Below are 17,167 nucleotides of genomic sequence, written 5' to 3'. Positions count from 1 at the left end.
CAGCAGGGTAAATACAGCGTAATATTTTAAAGTTAACTTTTATGAACATAGTCATAAATGAATATTTGTATGAGCCGAACTATATGTTTTCTAATTATTAATAATTAAAATAAGGAGAAATGGGTTATTAGGCACTGCGTCATTAAGCCCCGCCCAGTCTCGTCACGCCACGCTTGACGCAAACTGTGTGTGGTTTTGCTGTCAATCCTGTAAGCAATCAAAGCAAGATTTAGCCAAAGTTTACTTGGATACCTTCTTTACGGTTTTTAGCTCCCTTGCTCAAACAGAAGAACAAATCGTAAGGAATTAAGAACAGCGGAAGTGTGTTATTATCTATCCATATGTTAACACAGTTGTACCTCTAAAAGGGCGAAGCGCTTTAGCTTAGCTAGCTAGCACTAGGCTACCATGTAAAGAGACAAACAGGGGGTTGTGAACTGGAGCAATGTGACGATTAACCAGACCAGGAAAACACGACTTAAATGACTTATTCTCTGGTCATGCGACCGCTACGTATACACGACAGCTGCTTGGAAATAGCTGATATCTACAGAAAGCCCGAGCTGGTCACTCATCCTCCGTCCTGGGAGCCTTAAAAGAGACCAAACACAGCAGGTAGGGACTGACTATACTGAAGAATAACGACATGGATGTGTGTTTGTGTGTTGTTCTGACAATTTACAACACAAAACACCCCTAACGTTAAATATGGACTCTGTAATCACTAGTTCAAGCGGTATATACTTTTATTGATGATCACTGACACACTCGAGTTTTCTATCAGTGTGTTTGGGACCACACAGCGCTTAGCGGAGTTGCTAGCTAGTTAACCCAAGTTATTTTTCTGTGCTTGTTTGCGGTTTTCCTTATAACACAAGCGTTGTTCGCGTGTCCTGCTTTGTATTTAGCGCAAATTAGCCTAAGTGCTTTTCAATAGCCGCAAAACGGGTTAAAGGGCTTCTTCACAGAGCTATATAAATAAATGTTCACGTAAATGTGAAACTACCCAATAAACATAGTAAGACTTTCAGCTTGCTAGTTAACACGCTTAAATACTAAGGTTTGATGACTTTCAGTTTTGGTCGTTATACATTTACGAGTTCGAAGGTAAGTTAGCTGGCGTGTTTGTCTCATAAATCCACCTAGTTTTTGGTAGTGTTGTTCCCTGTAATAGACCCTGCTGTTTAAATGGAACTTCTCAACAAGAAGAGTAGCCGCAATTTGGCTTGTGTCTTGTTAATGAGTATTTATTTTTAAACATCGTAGAAAAGGTTGGTGGCAATGTCGATGTCTCAGGTTTCAGTATATATAAAGAGCTTTGCACTAAATCCGGATGAGACACAGTAGAACAGTGCGCGCGCGTGTATGTACAGTATCTATACTGTGTGTGAATGTGTGTGTATATATATATATATATATATATATATATACACACACAGACACGTATGTTTGTATGCTAAAATGGAGTTTATCTCTTGTTGTTTACATAATACAGGTTTAACCCAAGTGTGTATATGTTAAAACAGTTAATTATGCTGACGTGGATTAAGTACATATTATTGTTATTATTATTATTATTATTATTTTTTATTTTTTTGCTGCTGTGTATGATCATGCCAACATTGCTTACACAGATGTTTGGTCTAATCCAGGGGTCATCACCTGGCAGATAACAAACGCAGACTCATCAAAATATCCCAGTAGACTGAACGGAGTTATTTAGAGAGAAAAACACTTTAGTAGAGCCGATCAATATTCTGTAAGTGGGGGGAGTATTTAAACACATTTTCACAATGTTGTTTTGTTATTTTCTTTTCTGTATATGAGGGGTGTTTAAGTTAAACAGGAGCTTTTGATTGGCCAGAATAACACAACACAATTGCGAGTTAAAAACTATCTTTATTTTTCTAAATATTCCCCAGCTACACTAATGCACCTAATCCAGCATTTCACTAGTGCTTAAATACCATCAAGGTAAAATTTTTTAATGAAAGTTTTCAAAGTACGCCGGAGGCTGCCTGCTTCACGTCTAACATGTGAAAAGTGCTTGGACTGAGGTTATGGCTGTAGGGGAGATGTGGCAATAACTTCCAGCTGACTTTTTATTCACCGATTTTAAAGGATCAGGCCTTCCACTCGCTACATTTACTAGCTATAAATGTTATACTCTATGTGTCTCATCACTGTACTGTGCTTGTTTTTTGTAAATATAAATCAGTTTAACACTCTTCACGAGAAATTTCACCTCAAGTCCTGGTTTGACTTAAACACACCTTGTGTATTCACTTATCCACCAGTTATACACAAGGTATATATTTTTTGAATTTGTGCTTATAATCCTCAACTAATTTGTATGTATTTATAAAACAACTACTGTATATAACAAAAGAAATTAATTTGATAGATCTTTACAAATTTATTTAAGCACTATAATCAAACACACAAAAGATAATGGTTATGATAATGGAAGAGCTTCCTAAAGTTTTCAGTGACAATATTATTAAAAACAACAAATGAAAAAGCTACAAACCAACAGCAAACATCTGTCTGTACGATTGTTTTGATAAAATGCAGGTGGATAGTTCATGGAACCACAACTAATCCTCCTTTGACAGATATGCCATTCAAAAGTTCATATGCTTTCAAAGGATGATAAGAAAGTAGCCAGTTATTAAAAGAGAGTTGCAGGATTACTTAAAGCAGCATGAACAACATTTATATAGCAAACAGCAAGTAAAAAAACCAAACACATTTAACACAATATTTTTGTAGGACTCTGGCAATAATTTGTCATGTATTTTGAAAGAAAGGCTGCACTATGATTTCAAGGACACCATAACCGTAGTGCAGAGGTTAAAGCATCATGAGATGCTTTTCTGCAAACAGTCCTTAAGACATTACATGTCCCCGAAGACACATGAATGGATAGATGTACTGGGAAATTTTAGAGATAATTTTATATTGATTTTGAGTCGAATATGCAGCTTGAATGTCCCTGCCTCCAACCATTAAAATCCACCGAAAACACCCTTAACTTAAAATTTCAACTCGGTTACCTTTTTTTTTCACTTTAGATTTGATTGATTTGTACTCTGCCCAGGAATGATTGCTCCCTCTCTCCACTCCCCCACTGGCCAGAATGGAGAGCAAACATAACATTCTTATGTTTGCTCTCCATTCTCTTTTACGATTGTTTATTTTTCTCCAAAAAAGGAGGTGGCAGTATGCACTAACTTAGTTTGTGAGCCACCATTAAACACAAGGTTCGCGCTATGCCTAATATTATTGATATTTCTTAAAAAATTCAAGAGCATTGTTCTCACGTGTCTTCCTACTTTATCAGGTAAGGCTGTGTAGGTCAAAGGATGAAATTGCTGCGTGCTAAACACAACAGATTTCGAAGGAGATCTGGAGATTAGGAGAAAGCTAATCGTATCAGAGTATGGAAGTAGATCGCTATTTAGACACAACATCATCAGTGGATGTATCTGTATCTAGAGTTTTAATTGTGATTAGATCCTAACCATTAGAGGGACCCTTGTTACCTTGGACAATTTCCGATGATTTGCTTGAAAAAATGGGCCAAATATGAACCACACTGCAGGAATAAATCAATGACTTCTTACTGTCAATGTGTTAAAGCTATAATTGCCAACACCAGCTAATGCAACAAGTGCTATGTGGTAAATTGTGGTGTTTAAATGATTGTGCTGTCTGATTTTTAGTAATTCTTTTTTAGTATACCTAATACATCCTCTTTAGTAGAATTAACAGACAAACAGCATAATTAGACATTATATTAAATAACAAAAACAGAAGTGCCCCAGTACTATATGTAAATATATACCTCACTATATAAAAAAATCTGGGAGGTTTTCGGCATGTCTTTTCAAAACTTGAACCTTCCCAGCTTATGTAGGAGATCCTCTGCTGCAGTTTGTCTAGTCACACTCGGTTATATAAATTATTTAGCTTAAGATGATTGCATGAAGCAGCATGCATTTCTTCATGTCTCTCATCTGCTCATGTCTCTCATCTGCTCACAGTCATTCAGTGTGCTCCCCTAGAAAACATTTCGGGCACAGTGGCAGGAGTACGCTAGAGGTTTTTTGCACACATGCTAAAATATTTGGTAATTTATTTTTCATGCAATGTAAGACTTTTGTAAGACTATAATATTGGTTATAATAAAGTTGGCGTACACTGCAGTTTGAAACGCTTAGATATGTAAAATTTTCTCATCATCACAGTGCGCATAACTCATTTCCACACATAATTTTTTTTTTTAACATGGCATCAGTTTAAAATTTTAAAATGATTCCACAATATTCCCATTTATCTCATACAGGTTCTAAAAGTGTTACACTCTGCTTGCTTTTATCTGTTGGTTCACCTGCAGCTTGCATTTGTGCCATAGCCTGTAAACCTGCCTCAATAATGCTTATGTTCACCCCCTCTTCTTCTTCATTAGTCCCTGGAGTAATATATATATATATATATATATATATATATATATATACATACACACACACACACACACACACACAATATTACACACACACACAGTATTAAAGCTGCATCTGCTACAGAAATTTTTACAGTATAACAACCTAATTGTTAGATGAAAGGAAATGTAACGTGTATTATAAAAATTTTGTACAAAAATCTGTTTGTACATCCCATGCATTTACTAGGCGATATGATTTTGAGTTGTACAGTATAATAGCAGATTGACCTCTGACTTGTAAAGTCTTATAAAGTCTATAGTACGGACCCTGATGTTATCTAATATATCGAGTAATGATGAAGTACAGCTATAACACATGCAATGACACAGAATTCTTCTAAACTCTGCGTGGATCTGTCTCATATTATATTTCTGAATAATTAAAGCTTGTCCACATGTTCAGGCATGAGATGACATCAGAAGCAGCTAACGCCCGCGCTAATATACAAGCTCTCTTCCTGGAATAAGTGCTAGATTCTTAATTTTAGATATTTTTATGTATAGGTTAGTTGAAAAGGTGTATTTGTGCCTGATGTGAGATGTTCTGCTTATTAGCCGTTTGTATCTCTTTGTTCACAGAAAAAAAGCTACACTTGATAAATAAACTAATATTTATATTTATTTCACTTTCTGCATTGCAACATTTGAGTTTTGCTATAATTATGACATTGTTAGTTAAGTTGAATAAATCGAAAGCATACTAATCTTGAGGGTGGAATAACTGTTGCCCTACCTAAAAATGACACAATAAGAAGACTGGGTACAAGTGTATTTTCTTTACTCTTACAAATGGTGATTGATGTGCCCCTATTATGTGGTGCGTTAACACAGTTCAGACCAGTTAGATAATCCAAGATCTAGCCTGACAGGTTACTGACAAGTCTGTACAGAAGCTTTTACTATACATTCATTCCATCTGTACTGCTCTACAGGTTATAAGTTGGCAGTTATTTATTTATTTATTTATTTATTTTACTGGGGCACACATCCTTACATGACGGGCTGGTAATCTGCATTTTGGCATTTTTCATGGATTATGTGGATCATGAATCTCAAACTAGTTTCAGCTTCCATTCTTCTCGTGACTACACTCTGTTTTTTTTTTTTTATCACTTTTAAGGCACTGTGATGTTATACAGTAAAATGATATCTTCGCCCGAAATTAATTCATTTTGTTGTAATAATATAACACAAGTGCGAGTCATTACATTTTTAGTTTATTTGAATTGTAATAAGCAGTTTCCATAGATAGTTTTTGGATTCGTTTGATTTAAGGTAAAACATGAAGTGTTAATAGTTTGGAGCAGGAGTTTTCATGAATCTTAATAAGTGCATTTTTTTTAACAGGAATGGCAAGCAGGGCTGTGTAGTTCCTAGGGTTTAGTAGAAAAATACAGATTAACTGCTTAGTCCTCGAAAGCAATACTGTTTTAGGAGGTTGATTTATTTAAAAAGCAAAGTATTTCAGCGATTGGCTCAGAATCAAACAATAATACAGTCAAACCTTGGATTGCGAGCATAATTCCTTCCTGAAGGAAAAAGATTTGCACACACGCACACGGTCACAATGTTATAGTAAACAGTACATGCACGCACGGATGTTGACTATACGGTTGACACAAGCGCACTGAGGCAAGGTACTCGCAATCTAAGGTTCCACTGTATTTCAGAATTTTCTAAGTAAGATTTGACACGAGACCACTTTCACCTCCAGCCCAAAAACACACTTCAACATTTTAGACAAATATGTATTTATAGTATTTATTACCAAATAAAATATTTTTTATTTTAATGTAAATGGAAAAGTGTATGGGAGAATAAGTGGGAAAAATTTTAAGCTGTGGTCAAAACCAGTTAACTGGAATTGTGGAACAAATGAATATACACTAAATGTATAATTGTTAAAGCTATACCTGAATCACACAATTGGCCACAATAATTTACACAAAAAATGCTGAATGAATGAACAACTAATCACTTCCTCCTGTGAAATATCAGGCGCAAAAATCTCTCTCGTGTGACAAAATTGTTTAGCTCCTCTTTATCTTGATTAGTCAGGCCATCCCAGTTTGTTTCTTGAAACAAGTCTTTTGAGAAAGGGTGGAAAGAAAAACCAGTCTGGCAAGCTTTTTTTTTTTTTTTTTTTTAAACAGGTGAATGAGTTTAAAGTTATATCACACATACTGAATCCTGATCTACAGTTGAGTTTAAAAGTTTACATACATTGGAAGAATTTACAAGATATGTACTTTTTTATAATAAGAGAAAACAATAATTGTAATAATCGTGCATGAGGTACTTGCTTCTCTCAGGTGGTATAGCTGTACATTCTTCTTAGCAAAATGTCTTCATTTCCTGTTAATATTTTCGTTGTCTTGCCTGAAGTGCACAATATTCTGGTCAGGAGTCTGTAATGGCCCCTCTAGAACTTTCACCTTTTTTTTTTGCTGTAGCCATTAGCCTTGTGCTTTGGATCACTGTCATGTTGGAACATCCAAGAGCATCCCATGGCTAGATTTCATGTTTTAGAATGCAAGTTGTCTGCAAGTATTTTCTGATAGCATGCTGCATTCATCTTGCCACCAGTTTTGACTAACTTCCCTGAGCCACTGGAGCTGACACAGCCCCAAAACATAAGCGATCCACCACCATGCTTTACAGAGGGGATGGTGTACTTTTCACCGTAAACATAGCATTTATGGTTGTAATTATAAAATTCAATTTTGGTCTCATGATGAAAGCATTGTCACCGTTGCTAACAATAAAAATGCTTAGGAACTTAAATATATTTTTATCTGTAAATACGGTTCAGTCCGAAAGTTTTCAGACCCTTAATTTTTTCACATTTTCCTGTATGCTTCACCCTCATCTTAAAACCCGAAAAAAACAGAGATTTGTTAATGTATAAACACTGAAATAAACCATTTCCAAGTATTCAGACTCATCACTTACACACATTAATGAAAAATCCACAATGGTCACTGAAATAACTTGAAGCTGGAAAAAGTTATAATAAATAATAATTGTGTTGAGCAAATTGCTAGCTTTTTAGGTTGAAAAGGTGCCTTCCAGACTGCATGTTTCTGATTTTCCACAAATGTTTCAGAGGATTTAGATCTTGGCTTATAAAAGGCCACTTCAGAATAGTCTACTGTTTTGTTCTCAGTCATTCTTGGGTGTTTTTTCTTGGGTGCAATTAAGACAGAGCCTTATGATACTTTGCAGTATATTTCATTGTCCCCTGTTCCCACAAATTCAAGATAACTGTGTCGAATGCATTAGAGGAGCCCCAGAGGAAAACAAAGCCTCCTCCTACCGGTAGTTTCGGTATTCTTCCATTCGAAAGCATAATTTTTGCATCTGAGAACATGTAGCTGATGTGACTTGCCACAAATCTACAGTTTAGTCTCATCTGTCGAAAGGATATTCTCTCAGAAACATTGTGGCTTGTCAGTATGCACATTGGCAAATTCCATGATTTGCTTTTAATAGTGGGGTCCTTGGGTCGTGTTTTACTTAAGTCCACTTTTGCTTAAACAGCGGCAGATGGTGTGATCCAGCACGGATGCACCTTGACCTTGGAGTTCAACTTGAACCTCTCTTAGGTCTCTCCTTAACTTTCTCTGGTCCATGTTCAATGTTGTATATACCATAATGCAGAACAGCAGAGTGTCTACATTCACCAGTTAAATAGTCTAAATAGCTACCTGCTAAATTCCCAGTCGTATTGCCATCCTTATTGAATTCGGGCCAGGGGAAAGCCGCTGGTGAAGTTTTTGAAGGAAGTTTTATAGTGTTATATAAACTTAAATGATGACATGAAGATGTCTGTGGTTTATTCCTTGTGCAGTCAAACATAAAGCAACTTTCTGCTCTTAAATTTATTCCACATATTTAGCTGTTTTATTGATGTGATTTTTTTGGTCTGGAAAGTGATATCCTTTTTGCATGTGGGAAACCAAACAAATAGTGGAAAATTGGAAATGGTCTCAAACCTTTTCGTCTTTACTGTAGGTTTGCTAACCTTTTAAATTCCAGGTTGTAGCAAGACAAAATGTAGAAAAGGTTGAGGGAGTGAAGTCATATGCAAGACACTGTATATATGTTACTTATGAAGTTTTATAGAGTAATATGTTTAATTGAATAATATTTATACAGTAGTATATTAACCTAGGGCCTGCAATTATTATTTAATATTTTGTGGGGCAAAAGAATTTGGCAGCATTGACTGTCTCATAACATTGTTACTTAAATATGTATGTTTTATTATACATTAAACAATAGTCAGGTCTGACTGAGTAATCTGTTGGGACGAGAGGCATTACATGATTGGTGATATGGTATATAACAATACTGGGATGTTTAATGTATCTCACAGCATGGGTGAAAGGAAAACGCTCTGGTCCACAGTACTGGAATGGGGAGAGCAGCTGCCTGCCAAAACCCACATTCAAAACTAGTCGCTTTCTCTTTGTTGTACATAATACCAGCAGGGCAGTGCTGAAGGCCACAGGCTGAGTTGCGAAGATATTGCAGCCTTGCTGATATTCAGTACAACAGCAAGATCTTGATTTGTTCCACAAACACCATTTTTAAATTACATGCCAATTTGCAGCATTATTTTTCATCTCTTATCTCAACAGCAGTGTAGCCATATTAGCTGCATGATGGAGTGATGCAAACATTAGCTGGCAGGCATGGAGGGGGTCGAGCGAGAAGCTTCTGTGGAGAAGAGTGGCAGTCTGGCAGAGCTGACTGTCGTGCAGAGTGTAGCTTTGGATGGCCTTAATGAAGATGAAAGGTCATTGCAGTCTGACCTCACTTATCCTCAAATCACGGAGGACACAACCTGGTTAATGGTTCAGGAAGGAGAATCGACCTCCTCTGAGCTGCAGGAGATCGGCTCTGTATCGGGAGAGGAAGGGGAAACTAAAGAGGCTGTGGACAATCGATGTGTTGAGGATGGAGAGGAAGCTAAAAAGGATGAACTACAGAACAACAACAGTGCTCCTGTAACAACAAGCACATGTCCAGGTAAAAATACATATAAACTCCAATAGCCAACAGCGAACCATAACAGTTTTAAAGAAAGAACTGTTTTGTTTCCAAACAAGTTAATAACACTCCCTTTCTTTGACAAGATTGAATTAGTTTCAAAATTTCAATCTATACAAAAAGTGTTTAGGAATTACAACTGAAGGATCTGGCCTTAATTTAGGTTTTACAAAGCTTGTTCATTCTTTTTTCGCAGGGGATAGCATTGTGAATCAAAGATTTAGTTTTGCTTTTTTCATTAAAACCCCTTAAATAATTACAGAGCCATCACTTTATCAGTGTATTTCTAAACATTTGTTTTAGGTTACATACTGCCCATTTTTCATGTAAATGACGCACTAAGCAACCTTAATATAAACAATGTTGATCATGGTGAGCCATTTTCAAATATGTTATGCCACAATTAATTGTCAGCATTCATGTGTTAAATGAAACTACTACCCCAGTTAACCTAACTTACATTACAACAGCATATTTAAATATGAGCAATACTTTTCTCATAGACTTATATATATATATATATATATATATATATATATATATATATATATATATAAATGTATAACATTTTTTTCCCCTTGTGTGACTCAGAGCCGCTGCAGAGCTCCACTCTCTCGTTGTCTGATCATTTAAAGTTGGGCCGGGATGACTCTGAAGGTACGGGAATAAATGTGGAGTGCAAGATATGTGGGGACAAAGCTTCAGGGTTCCACTATGGTGTACATGCCTGCGAGGGCTGCAAGGTACCTGCTTGAGTCCCTTTGCTGCTTAAGTTTTAGGATTAGAGGTACTCCTTGAATGTGTTTTCTTTGCTTTGCTTTCAACAAAAGTTTATTATATAACGAAAGCTGAAGGGGAGTTCAAGTTAAACCAGGAACTGTGATGAAATTTCTTGTGCATAAAGCCATAAAATTGACATTAATTTACAGAAAATTAAAGTGCAGTGCAGTGATGAGACTCTTAGCCACAATAAAACATTTTAATTGGGCACACATTTTAAAGAAGGAGGTAGGTCGGTGAATGATGATGAGGTGGCTCGGAGCCCACTCCAAAAGTTTAACACCCGATGGATTGATGGATAACTTGTCACCAGCTTGAGCAAGAGACACATTTGTCTGTGGGAACTCTACACACAATTGTTCATGAACACTGCTTGCACATTACAGGAACTCAGCTGGTAGTTATTGCGTCATCCCCCACACAGTCCTGATGTTTCCATGTGTTTGGGCCATTAAAGGAGTTCATGGGAGGCCAGCATTTCAGTCCAATCATGGCACTGGAATACTGAGAAAACTTTCTACCTTAATGGTGTCCCAGCACTAGTGAAGTGCACTAGTGTAGCAAGAATTATATAGAGAAATAAGGGTAGTTTTTACTCCTGTAATTATTTTCTGTTATTCTGCACAGTCAAAAGTCCTGGTTTGACTTTAGCGTCCCTCGTAATACTGCAGATTGCATTTTTGTTTATAGGTTGATTTGTGTGTAAATATTAGGTATTTTTTAAACACATTTAGTCTTTGCCCTTCCTTAAAGTTTATTGTTTTGATTTCAAGGGTTTTTTTAGACGCACCATTCGTATGAAACTAGAGTATGAGCGGTGTGAACGGACCTGTCGGATCCAAAAGAAAAGTCGCAATAAATGCCAGTACTGCCGATTCCAAAAGTGTCTGGCCCTCGGCATGTCCCATGATGGTGAGATTTGTGCAGTCATCATAAAAGCCAAGGATATTTGGTCAACAAATCGAACATGTAGTTTTGGTTTTAAATTTAAAGCTGTTGGAAATAGTTGTTATAAGAAGTGCTGATTTAACATGATTATTTGCCCTGTGGGAAACACTAAATTCCCTTGCATATTTTGTTACATAGTGATTATTTTTATTATTTATACATACAGTCATTGTGTCTGAGGCTCAAAACAGTGAGCAAAAGTAAAAGACATTATTAGCTAAACATAAGGCCTTTTATTTTTGTGTGTTGTTGTTCTTCCAATGCTTTCATTTAAACCCTGTAACTCCACAGCTATTCGATATGGCCGTATGCCAGAGGCAGAGAAGAAGAAGCTGGTGGCAGGACTGCTAGCAGGAGAGAAGAGTCTGCTGAGCCCTGGAGGCTCTGATCTCAAAACTTTGGCAAAGCATGTCAACACTGCCTACCTGAAAAACGTCATTATGACCAAGAAGAAAGCACGAAGCATTCTCACTGGAAAAACCAACTGTACCCCGGTTTGTCCTTTTTTTTGACGAGTCTGAAAGTAGTTCAGTCTGTTTTAAGAACGTCACAGATATCACTTAATTATAGACATGATGCGCATTGCAATAGATTTCACAGTTACGTTATTCTCACTCCAAAAACTTCTAATTGTAAAAAAGGTTATCCATAACCAAGTAATATTTAGCCATATTCATTGATTATTGACCAGCATTCTAAAATTTCTTAATCATTTAAAATTGATTGTAAGAAAAAATCTACAGAAGTTCAAAGGAAAAAATATTTTCTGTGGTTTTTTTTACCTTTCCTTTTTATATTTGCATTTTATATTTATTTGTTTATATTTAGTATAAATTAACTAACTATTTATTTTGTGGCATACCACCAAGGAAATACAACTAATCGCAGACGTTTCCTTCATTTTGCATATGGCTCTTTAATTTTAAGCTTAAACTAAACCAAATAATCAAAAATGTTTGATTTATTAAAATTATCAAAACCTTTTTTCAAGATTGTTTTAAATATTGATAATGCAGTACTTTCAACTTTTCTTATTAAAAAAAAGCCCATACTGTATAAAGCTGTGTACAAAAACCTAGAAAAATTATGTTTACAATCTTTGCCTTTTGAACATCCCATTCCAGATTTAGTCTCATCTTTGGATTTGTGGTTTTGTGGAGTTGTGGGGTTCATTTAGCTTCAAGAGCTGTGGCACTGATGTTGGGTAAAAAGGCCTGGTGCACAGCCAGTATACCAGTTCATCCCAAAGGTGTCCAGGGCTAAGTGCAGGCCAATCAAGTTCTTTCACACCAACCTTTGCAAATCATGTTTTTACACATGGTAAAGTGTCCACATACTTTTGGCCATCGAATGCATTTTGCGAATATTGCACACATTTTCAAAATCACATCTAAGGAAAGTAGACAATTGTCTCATCAGCCAACATAAAATACTTGCTCAAGTCGTCTGATTGAAATGGGTAATGGATACATTGTTTAGATTCCTCTGATTGTTACTTATTTATCAGTTTTTGCACATCATCTCTTTCTGCAGCCCTTTGTGATTCATGATATGGACTCATTGTGGCAAGCAGAGAATGGTTTAGTATGGAACCAGCTCAATGGTTCCCCCCCAAACAAAGAAATTGGAGTGCATGTCTTCTACCGCTGCCAGTGCACTACAGTGGAAACTGTTCGAGAGCTAACAGAGTTTGCCAAAAATATCCCTGGTTTTGTAGAACTCTTCCTCAATGATCAGGTATTAATAGTAATCATTTAATAATAATCATTAACCTTTTTAATATTTTTATTAAAGCCTCAAGACAGTGGTTTAATGTAAAAACTCATGTCGATTCACTTTATATATTCTTTGAGCTTTTTGTGACTGTACTTCTCTCTTAGGTAACTTTGTTAAAATATGGCGTCCATGAGGCCATTTTTGCAATGCTACCGTCACTCATGAATAAAGACGGTCTCCTGGTAGCCAATGGAAAGGGCTTTGTGACGAGAGAGTTTCTGCGTAGTCTGCGCAAACCCTTCAGTGAAATTATGGAACCCAAGTTTGAATTTGCTGTGAAGTTCAATGCCCTGGAGCTGGACGATAGTGACCTGGCCCTGTTTGTTGCATCCATTATACTGTGTGGAGGTAAGAGTTTGAAAAAAACAGCAGTACAGATTTGTGATTGTGTAATAGGTTCGCACATGGATATAATCTAGATTGGAATGTTCATTAAGGCTGCGTGCTATTCTGTTTTAAAATCCGTTGTCTTAATTTCATTGAAATGTAATAGTATTAGATTATTTTCAAAGTTAGAAATTGATTGAGCTTAATAAGCTTACTTTTTAATACAGTCCATTTTTTTGTCTAAAATTAGACAAGACATACTGCTCTACTGGGATTAGATTATGTATTAACTCATTTTAATGAGATTTAGATCTGGGCTTTGATTGCGCCATCCTGTAACCTTATAATTTAACCATAGCATTGTTTAAATGGAGACTGTATACCTGTGTGTCCAAATATTATGTTATTAAATGTACTTGCTACTTCACAAAACTGTAGAGCCTCGTGTTTCTATAATCCATCTTTGCTTTTACAGACCGCCCCGGACTCATGAATGTGAAGCAGGTTGAGCAGATTCAGGACAGCATCCTCCAAGCTCTGGACCAGCACCTCCAGACTCAGCATCCTGAGTCAGTCCACCTCTTTCCCAAACTGCTACAAAAAATGGCTGACCTGAGGCAATTGGTCACAGAGAACGCTCAATTGGTCCAGATGATTAAGAAGACTGAATCCGAGACATCACTCCATCCGCTTCTACAAGAAATCTATAAAGACATGTATTAAGTCTTATGCCCTAGGACTTTAAAACTGAATTAAGAGACATGGTGCACACAGGCGTCCATGGTGCTGCAGATACCAAGGAATTTTATATTGCAATTATAGAGTTTTAAAAATGCTTTGTTTAAAAACTGACTTATTTTCCCATTGGGGCGGGGCTTTTTCCAAAAGATATTTGTGAAGGTCAACCTGTTTTTATTGATAAACACATTAATCTCACTCAGAATATAACAGTATTTTGATAAGATTTGTGTGTTATATAGACATACTTTTTCTATTTGTGCCCAATTAACTAGACTTTAATTGAAAATAATTTTTACTAAGTATTAGTTAAGTATATTATTTTACATATTTCGAAGCTGCTGTGCATGTTCGAATCCCTGGTAATGCTGTAGCCTCTCAGAGGAGTAGGAGGGATGGGTGGCATTCTAGCACTCTTACATTATTCATGGCGACAGAAACGAATCATGGGCATCTGTGAGGTCAAGCAAACGTAAGGAGTGCGTACAACTGTTTCCTGGGAGTGTTACACCACCCCTACAGTGCATGAGCAACTACGTTGGGCTGGCATCAAGTGTCTCAGAGGAAACACGTGATATCCTCTGCCCTCATTGGTGGGTGGTTGTAGTCTTGATCGGAGAGTGCCTTAGTTGATGGGTAGGAATTGGCTACTATTATGGGAGAAAATCTAAAGGCCAAATAAAGGCCAGAAGTATCCAACGCATTAGGAAGTACTTAGAAAGATAAGGAAATTATTTCACTTTACTCAGGTGTTGAGTAACTGCCTGACTTTTTTTTGTTCTACAGTTACTTGCTTTACATTTGTAATATAAATGAAATAGCCATGTTAAATTTACAATGACCTTGAATTTTAAGTTAATTCAATATGCACATAGAACACAGTTTGATGAGTTATTTCATTTGTCTGGCACTATGAGGGGCATTGGAGTCAAACCGGGACTTTTAATTGTGCAGAATAACAGAACACTATGAGAGTAAAAACTAGCTTTATTTCTCTACAAAAATTCACATCCGTTTTACTGGTGGTTGGCCGCCTTCTTTATGTCTTAAACGCTGGCCTCCCAGAAACTCCTTAAGTGGTCCAAACATTTGGAAACTGCTTGGAGTGAGTTCAGGACTGCGAGATGAGGCAATAACTTGCAGCCAAGTTATTGTAATAAACAACTGGTTGTCGTGATTGTGTGTACAGTGATGTCATGATTGGGTGTACAATTCCCCAGACAGAACCGTCTATTCCACAAGTTACTAACTAGTCATTGGTTGACTTTCAAGGATCAAGCGCTCCACTCCCTTACAGCGTTTGCACCATTCAAGTATTTTACATCAGCTATGAATCTCATCACCATACTGTGCTTGACGTCTTCTTTAAATGTCAATTGATTCATTCATGAGAAATTTCATCCCGGTTTGACTTGTGTACCCCTCGTATGTACTGTTTCACATGTTTATTGGAAATTGTATAACTGTCTTGATTCATTTGGTTTCTTAAAGGTATAGGTTGTACTTTGAAACTAAATATTGATTGTTCCCCTATTAGTAGTGCAAAGATTTTCACAATGCAGTTTCAGATTTACTGTTTAGAAAGACCTAGTACACCAAGTGATTTTTATAATGGCAGCATATCTAAAAATCAATAATTAGTTTTTGGTCCCATTTAGAACAACACGATGCAGATGATGGACAAATACAAAGCAGACAATTCTCAATTATATATATTTTTTAAGAGAGTTAATAGCATAAGTCATGTTTGTTTATTCATTTATCTAGTTACCCTAACATACACATATGATTTAGTCTTTTAACAAATCCTAATCATGTCATGAGTTTTATGTATCGGCCCAAACATAGTATTTCTAAAAATTATTTAGAACCTTTAGATATTAACCCTATTAATATGAAACTTGGTTGTACATTACAACTGATTTCATGTCTATAAGATATTCCATCTTTTTCCCTGAATTTAACCATGTCCTTTTTGTTGGCATTTGAATTTTTGTCTTTAAATGTGTTAAAATGATTTACACTTGCTGCTGTAAAAACTGAAGAGCACAATATAAATGACCTGTATGAACAATGGGGTGTTTACCTGGGTATGTGGAATCTTTTTAATATCTTTGCTGAATGCACACACACTTTTTACTGTAGTTCACTTCAAGCCATGATTTCTTACACCACACAAAATGTTTTTTCATGGTGATTCAAGCCTGTCTGTATTTTGTTTGGTATTAATTTGCAATATCCAATTGACACTAAATTAAAAAAAAAAAAAATTTCTGTGATTTCCCATTACCCCTGGCAACTCTGGTTCCGAAGAACATTCTGATCAGTAGTTCAAAGCCTTAACTTTTGAATTATATGATTTTGTGTCTCAGAATAGTATCCGTCTGAGATAAGGGCCTAATTTTCTGTACATAACCCTTTGTACAAATTACTATATTTGAGTATTGGTGTCTACAGATGTGAATGCCAGTAAGATGCCACTGCTTAGTTAATTCATGTATTATAAATCTGTTTCTTGTGCTAGAAACAGATGAATGGGTCTTCTATACCTCTTATACTGTGTACAGGCTCACTGAAGCTTATACCAAGAGGCAGGAGGCACACTTAGGACACACACACACACTATGGGTAATTTGGGAATGTCACTTAACCTAATCTGTCTTTGGACTGTGGGAGAAAACTTGAGCGCCCGGAGGAAACCCAGCTAGCATGAGGAGAACTTGCAAACATGCAAAAAACCTAACCTGTGACCGTGGGGGCGCAACTTCACAGTGTCATCTATAGCAAAATTTGCCACTGTGTCATCAAGCTTTAATTCAGGTACTGACCATTTGGAGGAGAAGTTGGAGCTGTTTGTAATTCATCTAAAATAAACTGTTAAACAAATGACAATCATTACTTCTCTTTGCACATAATTTCCACTGGAAACATCCTTGATTTCAGGAGCTGGAATTGGAATGTGGTGGATCTAAAACTTGTTTCTGCAACACTGAGCATTGGGGAAGATGGCCAGGATGGGATGCTGATTCAGCTCAG

At 36.4% G+C, this 17,167-nt stretch overlaps 1 protein-coding gene across 2 annotated transcripts; it reads left to right on the top strand.

Moving 5' to 3' along the window:
* The first annotated feature begins 174 nt into the window (after positions 1-174).
* Positions 175-16,205, top strand: ppardb (peroxisome proliferator-activated receptor delta b). Of its 2 annotated transcripts, none has more exons than XM_053503474.1 (8): positions 175-615; positions 9,154-9,541; positions 10,154-10,305; positions 11,116-11,254; positions 11,582-11,784; positions 12,824-13,027; positions 13,171-13,414; positions 13,869-16,205. In XM_053503474.1, exons 2-8 carry the CDS (start codon positions 9,205-9,207, stop codon positions 14,114-14,116), a joined length of 1,527 nt encoding a protein of 508 aa, XP_053359449.1. In that variant the 5' UTR covers positions 175-615; positions 9,154-9,204; the 3' UTR covers positions 14,117-16,205. The 2 variants fall into 2 exon arrangements, with proteins under 2 accessions (XP_053359449.1, XP_053359448.1); XM_053503473.1 differs by having other exon boundaries at positions 9,151-9,541.
* The last annotated feature ends 962 nt before the right edge of the window (positions 16,206-17,167 follow it).

This window comes from Clarias gariepinus, chromosome 9 (genome assembly GCF_024256425.1).
Source record: "Clarias gariepinus isolate MV-2021 ecotype Netherlands chromosome 9, CGAR_prim_01v2, whole genome shotgun sequence".
In the NCBI taxonomy this organism is placed as follows: domain Eukaryota; kingdom Metazoa; phylum Chordata; class Actinopteri; order Siluriformes; family Clariidae; genus Clarias; species Clarias gariepinus.
This window is presented reverse-complemented; position numbering and strand designations above follow the sequence as displayed.